Here is a 14111-nt window from a genome sequence, read left to right on the forward strand (position 1 = left end):
GAGCACATTAAATGTCTGCTATTCCCTCCAGCGTCAAACCTTGATTAGATAGTGATTGTATCAAACTGATCAGATCACAAAACCTACATGTTAATGCAAGGTGTAAACGAAGCTAGAGAGAGAGAGAGCGAGAGAGCGAACGAGAGAGACACCAGACCAGCCCCTCCAAAATGTGCGTCAATGAAAGTGTTTAGACTGGGGATCCAGCCCACTCACACACACTTTCCCGTTAGGCACACATCAACAGCAGTACTTAATTTGGGAATGGGAAGATCATACCAAATAATGATGTTAGAGAACAAGGTTTTTTCCTGTTTTGTATTCTATAGTGTTCTCTTGGTAATCAAGATGTACATCATAGCAATCATCACTGGACAAGTAAGGCTGCGCAAAAAGGTAAAAGACCGTTTTTAGTAGGCTAATTCAGTATTTGATGTATGCTTTGAGCGTCGTAGTTCCTAAAGTCAAAGTCTGCGATGTATAAACATTGTTCAGCGTATTCATTCTCTCTCTCATGTGAAGGCTTTCGCGAACCCAGAGGACGCGCAAAGACAGTTTAGTAGGCTAATTCAGTGTTTGATGTATGCTTTGAGCGTCGTAGTTCCTAAAGTCAAAGTCTGCGATGTATAAACATTGGTCAGGGTATTCATTCTCTCTCTCGTGTGAAGGCTTTCGCGAACCCAGAGGACGCGCAAAGACATGGTGGCCTCCAGCACTTCAGAGAGGATCCAGATGTAGAGCGGTGCCAAAGGTGAGAGGAATGATTACTGTCATCTGGTTTGAATGTAGCCTTGCCTATTGACATTGATGGTAGCAATATGACGACATTTTAAGTGGTCTGAAATTGAACAGTATTAGGAAACTTTTGTATTTTTCTTAAACATGTGAATGGAGAATTTTATCTGGATTTGGTTGAAATCTTTAGAGATCACTTGTGGCACTTTTGTTTTAAATCCATGAATGTTTGTTCTCCAGCCTCGGGCTAGGGATATGGTTCAGTGTCTGTGTTGTTTTAACTTGTCGGGTTATGATCCATGACAGTGGAATAAAAAATTTTTTTTAAAAATTCTCCTTCACTTGGGGCCCTCTCTGACAAGAGCCATTTGTGACTGGAAATATGTTGAGCTGAGCAGGCATTCATGCACTGATGCACAATAAAATGGAATGCTTCATGACTGGTATCATTTAGGTCCAATGAATTGTGCAGAGTTTTATTAAAAGGCTTCTAAAGTTTAATGTACTTTAACATTTCAGACTTGATTTGCCCAATGAAAAATGTATCAACCCCTACAGAAAAATGTAATTGTGTGGAGTGTGAGTTTAATTCTTATCAGGGCAGGTCTCCGACAATAATATTAGTACAGGAGTGGCTTTGTAGCCAGAGGGGAAGCCATTTAATGGTGGTTTCCGTCTGCACTCCTATTCATCTTAAAACTCCTAAGATTCTAGAGGGGTATATTCTTGTCCAGCTCTGCCAAAATAATCAAGTACATTTTGCTTAGTCAAATCCATGGCAGGTCCTGGGTCCTTTTCCATATCTTGATGTTGAGTGGTACTTTAATTAAACAAAGTAAGATGAACTGAAGTTATCTGAGATTACATTCAACCTTCCTCTTCCTTCCTTTTCCTTTTTCTGAGCAAATCTGATTTCATTGGAATGAAAATTTGTAGTATTGAATCTACAACTGTTTAGGCTCTTGAGGGTAATTGAAATCCATAGTCTGTGTTTTACAACTGACTCAGCTAGCCGACGGTAAAGCTTAAATAGAGACATTCTATAGGTCAATTTAGAGACAGAGACTTGAATACCTGAGAGGAATGTTCCTCTTGTGTAAAAGTGTGTGTCAGTCAGAGGAGAGGAAGCCTTACTAATCGATCTGGCCGGGGTATCCAGGAAGGATATTGATCTCATCCCGTCAGTAGAGGATGCCTGTTTTTTTTTTTAAATGCCTTCCTCGCCATCTTAAAATAAGCATGTCCCATTCAAGAAATGTAGAACCAGGAACAGATATAGCCCTTGGTTCTCTCCAGACCTGACTGCCCTTAACCAACACAAAAACATCCTATGGCGTTCTGCATTAGCATCGAATAGCCCCCGTGATATGCAACTTTTCAAGGAAGCTAGAAACCAATATACACAGGCAGTTAGAAAAGCCAAGGCTAGCTTTGTCAAGCAGAAATTTGCTTCCTGCAACATAAACTTAAAAAAGTTCTGGAGAATAAGAACACCTCCTCCCAGCTGCCTACTGCCCTGAGGATAGGAAACACTGTCACCACCGATAAATCCACTATAATTGAGAATTTCAATCAGCATTTTTCTACGGCTGGCCATGCTTTCCACCTGGCTACCCCTACCCCGGGTCAACAGCACTGCACCCCCCACAGAAAATCGCCCAAGCCTTCCCCATTTCTCCTTCTCCCAAATCCAATCAGCTGATGTTCTGAAAGAGCTGAAAAATCTGGACCCCTACAAATCAGCCGGGCTAGACAATCTGGACCCTTTCTTTCTAAAATTATCTGCAGAAATTGTTGCAACCCCTATTACTAGCTTGTTCAATCTCTCTTTCGTGTCGTCTGAGATTCCCAAAGATTGGAAAGCAGCTGCGGTCATCCCCCTCTTCAAAGGGGGGACACTCTTGACACAAACTGCTACAGACCTATATCTATCCTACCCTGCCTTTCTAAGGTCTTCGAAAGCCAAGTCAACAAACAGATTACCGACCATTTCAAATCCCACCATACCTTCTCCGCTATGCAATCTGGTTTCAGAGCTGGTCATGGGTGCACCTCAGCCACGCTCAAGGTCCTAAACGATATCTTAACTGCCATCGATAACAAAACAATACTGTGCAGCCGTATTCATTGACCTGGCCAAGGCTTTCGACTCTGTAAATCACCACATCCTCTTCGGCAGACTCGATAGCCTTGGTTTCTCAAATGACTACCTCGCCTGGTTCACCAACTACTTCTCTGATAGAGTTCAGTGTGTCAAATCGGAGGGCCTGTTGTCCGGGTGTCTGGCAGTCTCTATGGGGGTGCCACAGGGTTCAATTCTTGGACCGACCCTCTTCTCTGTATACATCAATGATGTCGCTCTTGCTGCTGGTGAGACTTTACACAGACAACCTCTACGCAGACGACACCATTCTGTATACTTCTGGCCCTTTTTTGGACACTGTGTTAACAACCCTCCAGATGAGCTTCAATGCCATACAACTCTCCTTTCGTGGCCTCCAATTGCTCTTAAATACAAGTTAACTAAATGCATGCTCTTCAACCGATCGCTAACTGCACCTGCCCCTCCGTCCAACATCACTACTCTGGACGGTTCTAACTTAGAATATGTGGACAACTACAAATACCTAAGTGTCTGGTTAGACTGTAAACTCTCCTTCCAGATTCACATCAAACATCTCCAATCCAAAGTTAAATCTAGAATTGGCTTCCTATTTCGCAACAAAGCATCCTTCACTCATGCTGCCAAACATACCCTTGTAAAACTGACCATCCTACCCATCCTCGACTTCGGCGATGTCATTTACAAAATAGCCTCCAACACTCTACTCAATAAATTGGATGCAGTCGATCACAGCGCCATCCGTTTTGTCACCAAAGCCCCATATACTACCCACCACTGCAACCTGTACGCTCTCGTTGGCTGGCCCTCACTTCATACTCGTCGCCAAACTCACTGGCTCCAAGTCATCTACAAGAACCTACTAGGTAAAGTCCCACATTATCTCAGCTCGCTGGTCACCATAGCATCACCCACCTGTAGCATGCGCTCCAGCAGGTATATCTATCTGGTCACCCCCAAAACCAATTCTTCCTTTGGCCGCCTCTCCTTCCAGTTCTCTGCTGCCAATGACTGGAACGAACTACAAAAATCTCTGAAACTGGAAACACTTATCTCCCTCACTAGCTTTAAGCCCCAATTGTCAGAGCAGCTCACAGATTACTGCACCTGTACATAGCCCACCTATAATTTAGCCCAAACAACTACCTCTTTCTCTACTGTATTTATTTATTTATTTTGCTACTTTGTACCCCATTATTTTTATTTCTACTTTGCACATTCTTCCACTGCAAATCTACCATTCCAGTGTTTTACTTGCTATATTATATTTTACTTCGCCACCATGGCCTATTTTTTGCCTTTGCCTCCCTTATCTCACCTCATTTGCTTACATTGTATATAGACTTATTTTTCTACTGTATTATTGACTGCATTTTTGTTTTACTCCAACAAGGTCACAGTTGTATATGAGAACTTGTTCTCAACTTGCCTACCTGGTTAAATAAATGTGAAATAAAGTAAAATAAATTCACTTTTAGGAAGAGACCTGGATAAGCAGCTATACTCCCAGGCTCTTGTAATGGACGGTTTCTAGGCTCAACGTACGTGTGTGTGTGTGTGTGTGTGTGTGTGTGTGTGTGTGTGTGTGTGTGTGTGTGTGTGTGTGTGTGTGTGTGTGTGTGTGTGTGTGTGTGTGTGTGTGTGTGTGTGTGTGTGTGTGTGTGTGTGTGTGTGTGTGTGTGTGTGTGTGTGTGTGAGCGTGCGTGCGTGCGTGTACTCATCTTGGTCATGCTAAGATGAAGGTATTTCCCTCTGTTATTCATGAGGCTAAACCCCTCCCTAATGTTGGCTAATCGAAAAAAGTGTGTTTGTCAGTGTGTGTGATGTTGAGTAATCATAGCGGAAGTGTTTTCACTGTTTGGGTCAGTGCCAGACGGCTGAGTCAGACAACCGTATACCGTAAGTTCTGGGAATTAACTTATGATTCAAAACAGATGTGTGAGCATGGAGAGCAGTTGTGTGTATCCAGGCTACTAGCTGAGTACAAACCGCTTAGTTATTCTCTTAAAAACCCATACCTTCGTGATAATGAATATGAATATATTCCATATCTAAAAATATGCATGTAATCTAATATTATCTTTCGTGTGTTTCAGGGCTCACCGTAACGACATGGAGAATATCGTCCCCTTCCTGTTCCTGGGGGCCGTCTACTCCCTGATTGGCCCGTCGCTGGCCGTGGCCCGCGCTCACTTCTTGGTCTTCTTCCTATTCCGCATGCTCCATACGCTGGCCTACCTCTGTGTCCTGCGGGCACCCACGCGCTCCCTGGCCTACGTGATCGCCCAGGTGCCCTGCATCTCCATGGCCGTTCAGATTCTCGCGGCGGTGTCCTCGTATGCGTGTTCTGACTTTATTGGTGACCTCGTCAATCTGTGACCAATCTCAGTGGATGGGCCTGATAATAGCAGTAGAGAATACTGCTTGTAAGAGGGAACAGATATTTTTTCATATGAGGGAAATCCTAAAGACTGCATTGTCATCAGACTGCAATGCTACAATAGCAGTTTGTGCCTCTCAGCAATGCTCTATGAAGTGTACACTGTTGTGCTCTAGCTAGTACATCTTCATGTAGTACTGTATTATTTTACATCTTAGTCACATAGCAGACGCTTTTATCCAGAGCAACTTGCAGATGCCTTGCTCAAGGGCACATAGACAGATGTTTCACCTAGTTGGCTCGGGAATTTGAACCAGCAACCTTTCAGTTACTAGCCCAATGCTCTTAACCGCCAGGCTACCTATATGCTACAGAATGTTGAAGTCAATTGACTCCCTCTGAAGGTCATGGGGACACTACTCTCGGAAGAAAAAGGTTAACCTTTCGATTAACATGTAACTTTGTAACCAATTAATTGGGTTGACATGTTTTTTTTTTCATACACAAGTCAATGTTACTTGTTTTCATCTTTTACATTCTGTATTTCTTGTCATTCAACAAGTGGTATTTTTGTAGGAAAGTCTGGGACGTAGTGACCTATTTGCTCAAACCAATCCAGTATTTTAGAAGTTGAACTGAAGAGCAGACATGTATAACACAAATAATTTATAATAATGCATTTTTTAAAAGAAAACGGTTGAATACCATATTCTAAGGAATATTTCTGGTGTGGTGGTCACTGTATTTGTTTACAAAGCATTGGCCACTAAGCTATCACATGATGGAGGAAGATGACTATGTCAGATATGCCAGGTCTACCATTCCTGTCGATGGGCTACGGAAGGGTTTAGGATCACAGGACTTGACTCACTAGGGCCCATAGTTTTTTCTGGTCCGTTCCTGGACCTAGATAGGATCTATGACTGCTGACTGATCCATAATCATAACATCTACAGATGCTGAAGCTTAATGTGATCATCCTGTTGTTGCAGGAATATTCCTGCACAGCAAGAAATGCAAAAACCAAAAATGTATCAACCCCTAAAAAAATGTCAATTCCAATTCACATTTCCTGTTGCTGCAGGATTATTTTTCTTCTGTGTAAAACTGGCTCAATTTAAGATACGGCATCTGTATTTTAACCTCAACCTTTGTGTTTCTTTAGCCTGTTTACAGATCAACTCTGGCAAGACTGAAAAAACAGATCTTGGATCAGGCTAATGTTTCTAGAGTACTGTCCATCTATAACCAATAGATGGTTTGTCCATAAATGCTATTTATGTGTTCTACACTGCAGCCCGTTGAGGCTTGGATCAGGCTAATGTTTCTAGAGTACTTTGAAGCTTGGATCAGGCTAATGTTTCTAGAGTACTTTGAAGCTTGCTAGAGCAAAAGATGATATTGTGTAAACCTACGTGTTTCAATTGGGAATCATTACTGAACAGTTACAACACAGTTACAACTTACTGCAACACAGTTCCAACTTACTGCAACACAGTTCCAACATACTGCAACACAGTTCCAACGTACTGCAACACAGTTCCAACTTACTGCAACACAGTTCCAACGTACTGCAACACAGTTCCAACTTACTGCAACACAGTTCCAACGTACTGCAACACAGTTCCAACGTACTGCAACACAGTTCCAACTTACTGCAACACAGTTCCAACTTACTGCAACACAGTTCCAACTTACTGCAACACAGTTCCAACGTACTGCAACACAGTTCCAACGTACTGCAACACAGTTCCAACTTACTGCAACACAGTTCCAACGTACTGCAACACAGTTCCAACGTACTGCAACACAGTTCCAACTTACTGCAACACAGTTCCAAGTTACTGCAACACAGTTCCAACTTACCCAACTTACTGCAACACAGTTCCAAGTTACTGCAACACAGTTCCAACTTACTGCAACACAGTTCCAACTTACTGCAACACAGTTCCAACTTACTGCAACACAGTTCCAACATACTGCAACACAGTTCCAACTTACCCAACATACTGCAACACAGTTCCAACATACTGCAACACAGTTCCAACATACTGCAACACAGTTCCAAGTTGGAACACAGTTTCAGGCCTCTGGATTATAATTAAGCAATATGTGGCTAGGTACAAGCTTATCAATAGACCACCATTAGTTCCTCAGACAGACAGACTTTTGGCCTGGAAGTTGTTCCTTCCTCTGACTTGGGGCTGCTAGGTAATCTCATTCGGGGCTAGGGGTAAGACATTGGAATCTCTGGCTGGGGGAAGGTGATTGTCGTAGGTGGGACGGTGGGTATTCGCTGGCTTCTCTCTCCTTGTCTGATGGTCCAGAGTTCCAGGCAGGGCTGAGTTCCAGAATTCCTCTGTCGTTATGTAAGGCCCTGGACTGGACACTGTCCACAGGACAGTGGGGGGGCTGGAAAGTGTGCAGTCATGCATGCTTGCTGCTAACCTACACACAGTCATGGGCTGTAGACTCTTCCTCATACTCATTTAAACATGCTCTCACATTCACACATGGATATTGTGCCCAGTCTGTAACTTACTGTATAGGTGTTCACAATTACATGCATTCTTGCACTTCACCCTCTTTGTCTCAATCATATTAACACACTTACATACTCTCACTGTACATGACAATTCATTTTACATACCAACTGCAAGGTATTCAAAAAGAAATGTGTATTTTTTCTATGGATCACTTCATCCTGTATCAATTCATTGCACAGACAATGGGATGTTATTGACCGTGGTAGGTAGCGGAGGACAAGCCATGTCTCTCTCTGTGTGCACATAGCCGCGGAAAGGAGTTTGGTGTGTGGGGGGGGATACCATTTGTTTTGCCCATGCTGAGGACCGCTATATCGGTCCACTAATATAGGACTAGTACTTATTTTGTGAAAAAAATGTAATTAAATGTATTTGAGTGTTTACAAGCATTTGTAACTTGAGTCTGATAATTATCTGTACAAAACATTTCATCTGATAATACTTGTGGAATATACAAATATTTGCTTAAAATATGTTTTCCCCTTTGTTGAAATACTTTGCAAATGCAACTTTTTTCTATGTGAAAATAGAAATGGACTATTCATTCCTTTGACATTTTAACAGACACTCGTATCCAGAAGAACAGTAGTTAGTACGTACATTTTCATTCTGGTCCCCTGTGGGAATCGCACCCTCCCACAACCCTAGCACGACTAACCACAGCATCACATCATCACAAACCACTTGATGTCTCAATGTACTCAATGCATGGTGATGAAAAGACTTCAGGTACAAACCTAGATGAACAGCCTATGTACAATACAGTGATGTATATTCACATTAAGTGGATGTAAGGATGGTAAATTAATACTGCACAAAAAGTGGTTGTTTTCCATGTTATTTGATTAAGAAACATATTACATTTGATGTGGATGTTTTGTGTCTTTGAGCATAACTTTGCACCTTTTAATATGAATGTTTGAGGACAGGGTTTTGTTCTTTCTGGATTCCATGAGACAATTGCAGAGCAAAGGACAGAGCAACGACTCCTACAATTCCAACTATTGAATCCTGACAAATACTGTTCTTAATTATACAACTACCTTTTTGCCAAAGCAGAGATTTTTTTTTGTCCGCGCTACAGAAGTCTATATCGATCTGCTGAATACTAGTAAAGTCCCATTGCACTACTTATGTTTTTTTTAACCAAAGTAATGTATATATTTGTATTAATATATTTTTGTAATTCTGATTTTTCAGGGGGTGCTGCGGCACCCTCACCAGCCCTACTTCCCGCGACTGTGTGTGTGTCAGCCAGGGCCGTGTCTGGATGTGTTTGCTTCCTCAAGACACGTGGAGAGAGAGGGTATAACTTCTGCTCTGCTACTGTATGTAGGCCAATCCTCTTATCACAACGATGATCTCAGGGAGCTGCTATGTAGTGTTATCTCGTGCAACCACGATCCCACTACCAGCCCAACCCAAGAAGCAGACACACACACACACACACACACACACACACACACACACACACACACACACACACACACACACACACACACACACACACACACACACACACACACACACACACACACACACACACACACACACACACACACACACACACACACACACACATGCATGCATTTATTTTAATTTTACTTTTTTCACCTTTATTTAACCAGGTAGGCCAGTTGAGAACACCTTTATTTAACCAGGTAGGCCAGTTGAGAACACCTTTATTTAACCAGGTAGGCAAGTTGAGAACAAGTTCTCATTTACAATTGCGACCTGGCCAAGAAAAAGCAAAACAGTTTGACACATAAAACGACACAGAGTTACACATGAAGTAAAACAAACACACAGTCAATAATACAGTATAAACAAGTCTATATACGATGTGAGCAAATGAGGTGAGAAGGGAGGTAAAGGCAAAAAAAGGTCATGGTGGCAAAGGAAATACAATATAGCAAGTAAAACACTGGAATGGTAGATTTGCAGTGGAAGAATGTGCAAAGTAGAAATAAAAATAATGGGGTACAAAGGAGCAAAATAAATAAATAAAATAAATACAGTAGGGAAAGAGGTAGTTGTTTGGGATAAATTATAGATGGGCTATGTACAGGTGCAGTAATCTGTGAGCTGCTCTGACAGCTAGTGCTTAAAGCTAGTGAGGGAGATAAGTGTTTCCAGTTTCAGAGATTTTTGTAGTTCGTTCCAGTCATTGGCCGCAGATAACTGGAAGGAGAGAATTGGTTTTAGGGGTGACCAGAGCAGCTCACAGAGAGATATACCTGCTGGAGCGCGTGCTACAGGTGGGTGATGCTATGGTGACCAGCGAGCTGAGATAAGGGGGGACTTTACCTAGCAGGGTCTTGAAGATGACATGGAGCCAGTGGGTTTGGCGACGAGTATGAAGCGAGGGCCAGCCAACGAGAGCGTACAGGTCGCAATGGTGGGTAGTATATGGGACTTTGGTGACAAAACGGATGGCACTGTGATAGACTGCATCCAATTTGTTGAGTAGGGTATTGGAGGCTATTTTGTAAATGACATCGCCGAAGTCGAGGATTGGGAGGATGGTCAGTTTTACAAGGGTATGTTTGGCAGCATGAGTGAAGGATGCTTTGTTGCGAAATAGGAAGCCAATTCTAGATTTAACTTTGGATTGGAGATGTTTAATGTGGGTCTGGAAGGAGAGTTTACAGTCTAACCAGACACCTAGGTATTTGTAGTTGTCCACGTATTCTAAGTCAGAGCCGTCCAGACTAGTGATGTTGGACAGTGCAGGCAGCGATCGGTTGAAGAGCATGCATTCAGTTTTACTTGTATTTAAGTTGTTAGGTTATAATTTTCAGAGTAAATAACTCACGGACACCAGAGAAGCTTAAACATGTTTAATTATTACCAAAGGGTCGGTACAGCTGGATTCAGTCAAAACATTTCACACTGATATTTAACCCTTTCTTCTAGGCTAAGTCTCCTCCTCCACAACTGAACAGCCAATGCATCTCTGTTGCAAGACAGAACCTTAGTGATATCTGTTCTTCCTCACTTCATCTAACCTGACCTCTACCCCAAAGTGCTCACTCCTCCCCTCAAGGCTGTCATGGTGATTGATACCAGACTGTTTCTTCTCCTCCCAGAGGATCCCTGATGTCTAACAATAACATATCCTGACATAATGTAAATGTTATACATTACCCTCTCTCCCTCAGTGACATTGTTAGATCTAAGATCTCCACCCGTCACCCCTACACATTCCAAAGCCATCTGACTCCTACAGATAACCATTAACTTCTGATGTAACAACCATTCTCTATCGTCCCTCAGATACTATCGTATTACTTCTGATCTATCATGTCTCTAGTTTAGCAATGTTCAAAGTTTACCCAGAATCCAACCATGTAAGCATGCACATAGACACAGAGACACACACACACCATGTAGGGATCATTCAAATATTGCTTGTCAATTTGTTATGCAGGTGAATGAGGACCCAAAAGCGACTTAACAGAAACAGAGTTTATTCCAGTCTTTAACAAAACGATAATCCTGGATACTATCACAGGTGAAGTCCAAACAGGAAAACTGAAACACTCTAGTCAGTAGAGGGGAACAACAGGGGATGCGACCACAGACTGCAGGTCGCTTCGGGAAGGCGCAGGCCGTAGCTGATATAGACACCTGCTCACACGCAGCATCTGAAGAAGGCAAAAACACGACGGAACAGGAACACAGCACAGCAAACATCAAACAAGGATCCGACAAGGACAGACGCAGAAACAGAGGGAGAAATAGGGACTCTAATCAGAGGGCAAAATAGGGGACAGGTGTGAAAGAGTAAATGAGGTAGTTAGGAGAATGAGGAACAGCTGGGAGCAGGAACGGAACGATAGAGAGAGAGAGAGAGAGAGAGAGAGGGATAGAAAGAGGGAAAGAACCTAATAAGACCAGCAGGGGGAAACGAATAGAAGAGGAAGCACAGGGACAAGACATGACAATATATGACAAAACATGACACAATTACCAGTTAATCAAAAATATTTTCACTGGGGGCCTCCCGAGTGGCGCAGCGGTCTAAGGCACTGCATCACTACAGATCCTGGTTCGATCCCGGGCTGTGTTGCAGCCGAACGCGACCGGGAGACCGATTAGGCGGGGCACAATAGGCTCAGCGTTGTTAGGGAAGGGTTTGGCTGGCTGGGATGTCCTTGTCCCATCGTGCTCTAGTGACTCTTTGTGGCGGCCGGGCGCATGCAAGCTGACTTTGGTCAACAGCTGTTTGGTGTTTCCTCCGACACGTTGATGCGGCTGGCTTCCAGGTTAATGGAGCAGTGTTTCAAGAAGCAATGCAGCTTGGCGGGGTCATGTTTCGGAAGATGCATGGCTCTTGACCTTCGACTCTCCCAGGTCCATACGGGAGTTGCAGCAATGGGACAAGACTGTAACTATCCATTTATTACTGGTACATAATAATACAATATTTTGTATCTTCCTCTTATCTCCCACAATCCCATAAATGTGAGCTCAGATCGCCAGATAAATTGTAAAATCATTCAACTTCATTTAACTAGTGCTTTTCATTACAGAAAATCTCAAATTGATATTGTTAATAGAATTGTGGTTGATTTATTTTCTGTAGCTTTTTGAAATCTGTTGAGAAATCTGTTGCCAATTAAATTCCATGCTGTTTATCTCCACCCACTGGTCCTTGAATTGCACTCTTTTTCGGTCTGATGAGGTGAAGCAAAAGGTGAAGATTTTATGGATGGATATGTCTGTATCCATTATAAAGCAAGTGCTACTCTTGACAGGTTTGTTTTTCAGTTAGATCATTTAGTTTCATCCCCTTTGACTTTGGAATTTGCACATCTCCCAGACTTTTACCCAACATGCTATGCAGTAACTATGTTTTCTTGTAAGTAGTTACCACATATACCTCCTATCTTATTTTCAGTAGACCATCCTTTCAACATTTGCGTGGTGAATTGTGTAGCCTGTGTTTAATGATAGAGATAGATACTTGTAGACTTTGCAAAAGCCTGCTTGTCTTTCACTTTCAAAAATGTAATAACCATAATATACATCAAATTGCAATATGCCTAGATTAATACATTTGCATAAAATCGATACAAAAATCTGGATACTCAGGCTCCTGATTCTATTGGGTTGTTTGGGCAAAGTTTTAGACAGTGTACTGGCAGTGCCTGCCCACAGAGTTGTTATACTCTTTGGCCTGCATTTTATTTTCTGTGAATTATTGGTGTTTTTAAGAAAATGAAAATGTTTCCCTTTCCTTTGACTCCCTCTCCGGTTGTCCAGTATGGCATCCCTTTTCTCTCTGGAAGAACTAACACTCCCCAGAAGTGCTGTGAGATCATCAAAGAGCTGGTGCTACTGTCCTGCCTGGGGGAGACCTGGAGGGAGCAGGAAGGGACCAAGGACTGCCCAATCTGCAGATGCAGGTCTTCAAGAGACCACCCTCCTACCAACCTGGCCCCAATGAGCATCTGTGAGACCCTAATGAAGGAAAGGAACTGTAGGAACACCCACAGAGAAGACCAGATAAAATGCTACCAAGAAGGGACTCTCACAGAGTAAACAACCTGGTAGCCTCCACTCCCAGAAGCTCTCTGATTACAATGAAGTGTTAACAAGGTCTTTCCTTGCAGCACTGGACCACATGACTGGACAATAATCTAGACTAGACAAAACTAGAGCCGGCAGGACTTGCTTTGTAGAGTGTGGTGTCAAAAAGCAGAGCATCTCTTCATTATGGACAGACCTCTCCCCATCTTTAAAACCATTGAATCTATATATCTTGACCATGACAGCTTACAATCTAAGGTAAGGCCAAGTCATTTCGTCTCCTCAACTTGTTCAACAGCCACAACATTCATTAACAGATTCAACTGTAGGTCTATAACTTTAAGGAATGATTTGTAACAAATACAATGTTCATAGTTTCATATTCAGGACGCACCAATTCCAAAACAAACTGCAACTCTTTATTAAGGGTTTCAGTGACTTCATTAGCTGTGGTTACTGATGCGTTGAATAATCAGCATACATGGACTTACATGCTTGTGTAATGCCAGTGGCAGGAGAGAGAATACAGTAGACGGCACGCGTCAAACGTTTGATTCAAGACCCTATGTCCGGATGACGTGTGTATGCCCATATTTGGGCATCCGGTCAGGACATCCTGGCGGGAAGTTATCAAGTGCTCTAGGGAGTGCCAATATATGGGCATCCTGTCAGGACATCCTGTTCCTGTTCTCACGCCTTAGAGTGAGTGTTAATTTCTGTATATAGTGCATCTATTCCTTTCAAGCTGTCACGCTTTAGATAGTGTTTATTTAACCTCTCTAGGCTAGGTGGG

The 14111-nt window shown here is 42.6% G+C and overlaps 1 protein-coding gene across 1 annotated transcript; it reads left to right on the forward strand.

Moving 5' to 3' along the window:
• The first annotated feature begins 217 nt into the window (after positions 1–217).
• Positions 218–8276, forward strand: LOC124007079 (prostaglandin E synthase-like). Its single transcript, XM_046317365.1, has 3 exons — positions 218–396; positions 669–751; positions 4954–8276. The coding sequence occupies exons 1-3, from the start codon at positions 265–267 to the stop codon at positions 5234–5236; spliced, it is 498 nt and encodes a 165-aa protein (XP_046173321.1). The 5' UTR covers positions 218–264; the 3' UTR covers positions 5237–8276.
• Positions 8277–14111: the final 5835 nt, after the last annotated feature.

Source organism: Oncorhynchus gorbuscha, linkage group LG20 (assembly GCF_021184085.1).
Source record: "Oncorhynchus gorbuscha isolate QuinsamMale2020 ecotype Even-year linkage group LG20, OgorEven_v1.0, whole genome shotgun sequence".
NCBI lineage: Eukaryota > Metazoa > Chordata > Actinopteri > Salmoniformes > Salmonidae > Oncorhynchus > Oncorhynchus gorbuscha.

Bases quoted from the DNA above. Each gene is read 5' to 3' on its own strand.
- LOC124007079 (XM_046317365.1), top strand. From the start codon at position 265: ATGGGAAGATCATACCAAATAATGATGTTAGAGAACAAGGTTTTTTCC. The intron at 397-668 runs GTAAAAGACCGT...TCTCGTGTGAAG, and splicing joins AAGTAAGGCTGCGCAAAAAG to GCTTTCGCGAACCCAGAGGA. The intron at 752-4,953 runs GTGAGAGGAATG...CGTGTGTTTCAG, and splicing joins GATGTAGAGCGGTGCCAAAG to GGCTCACCGTAACGACATGG.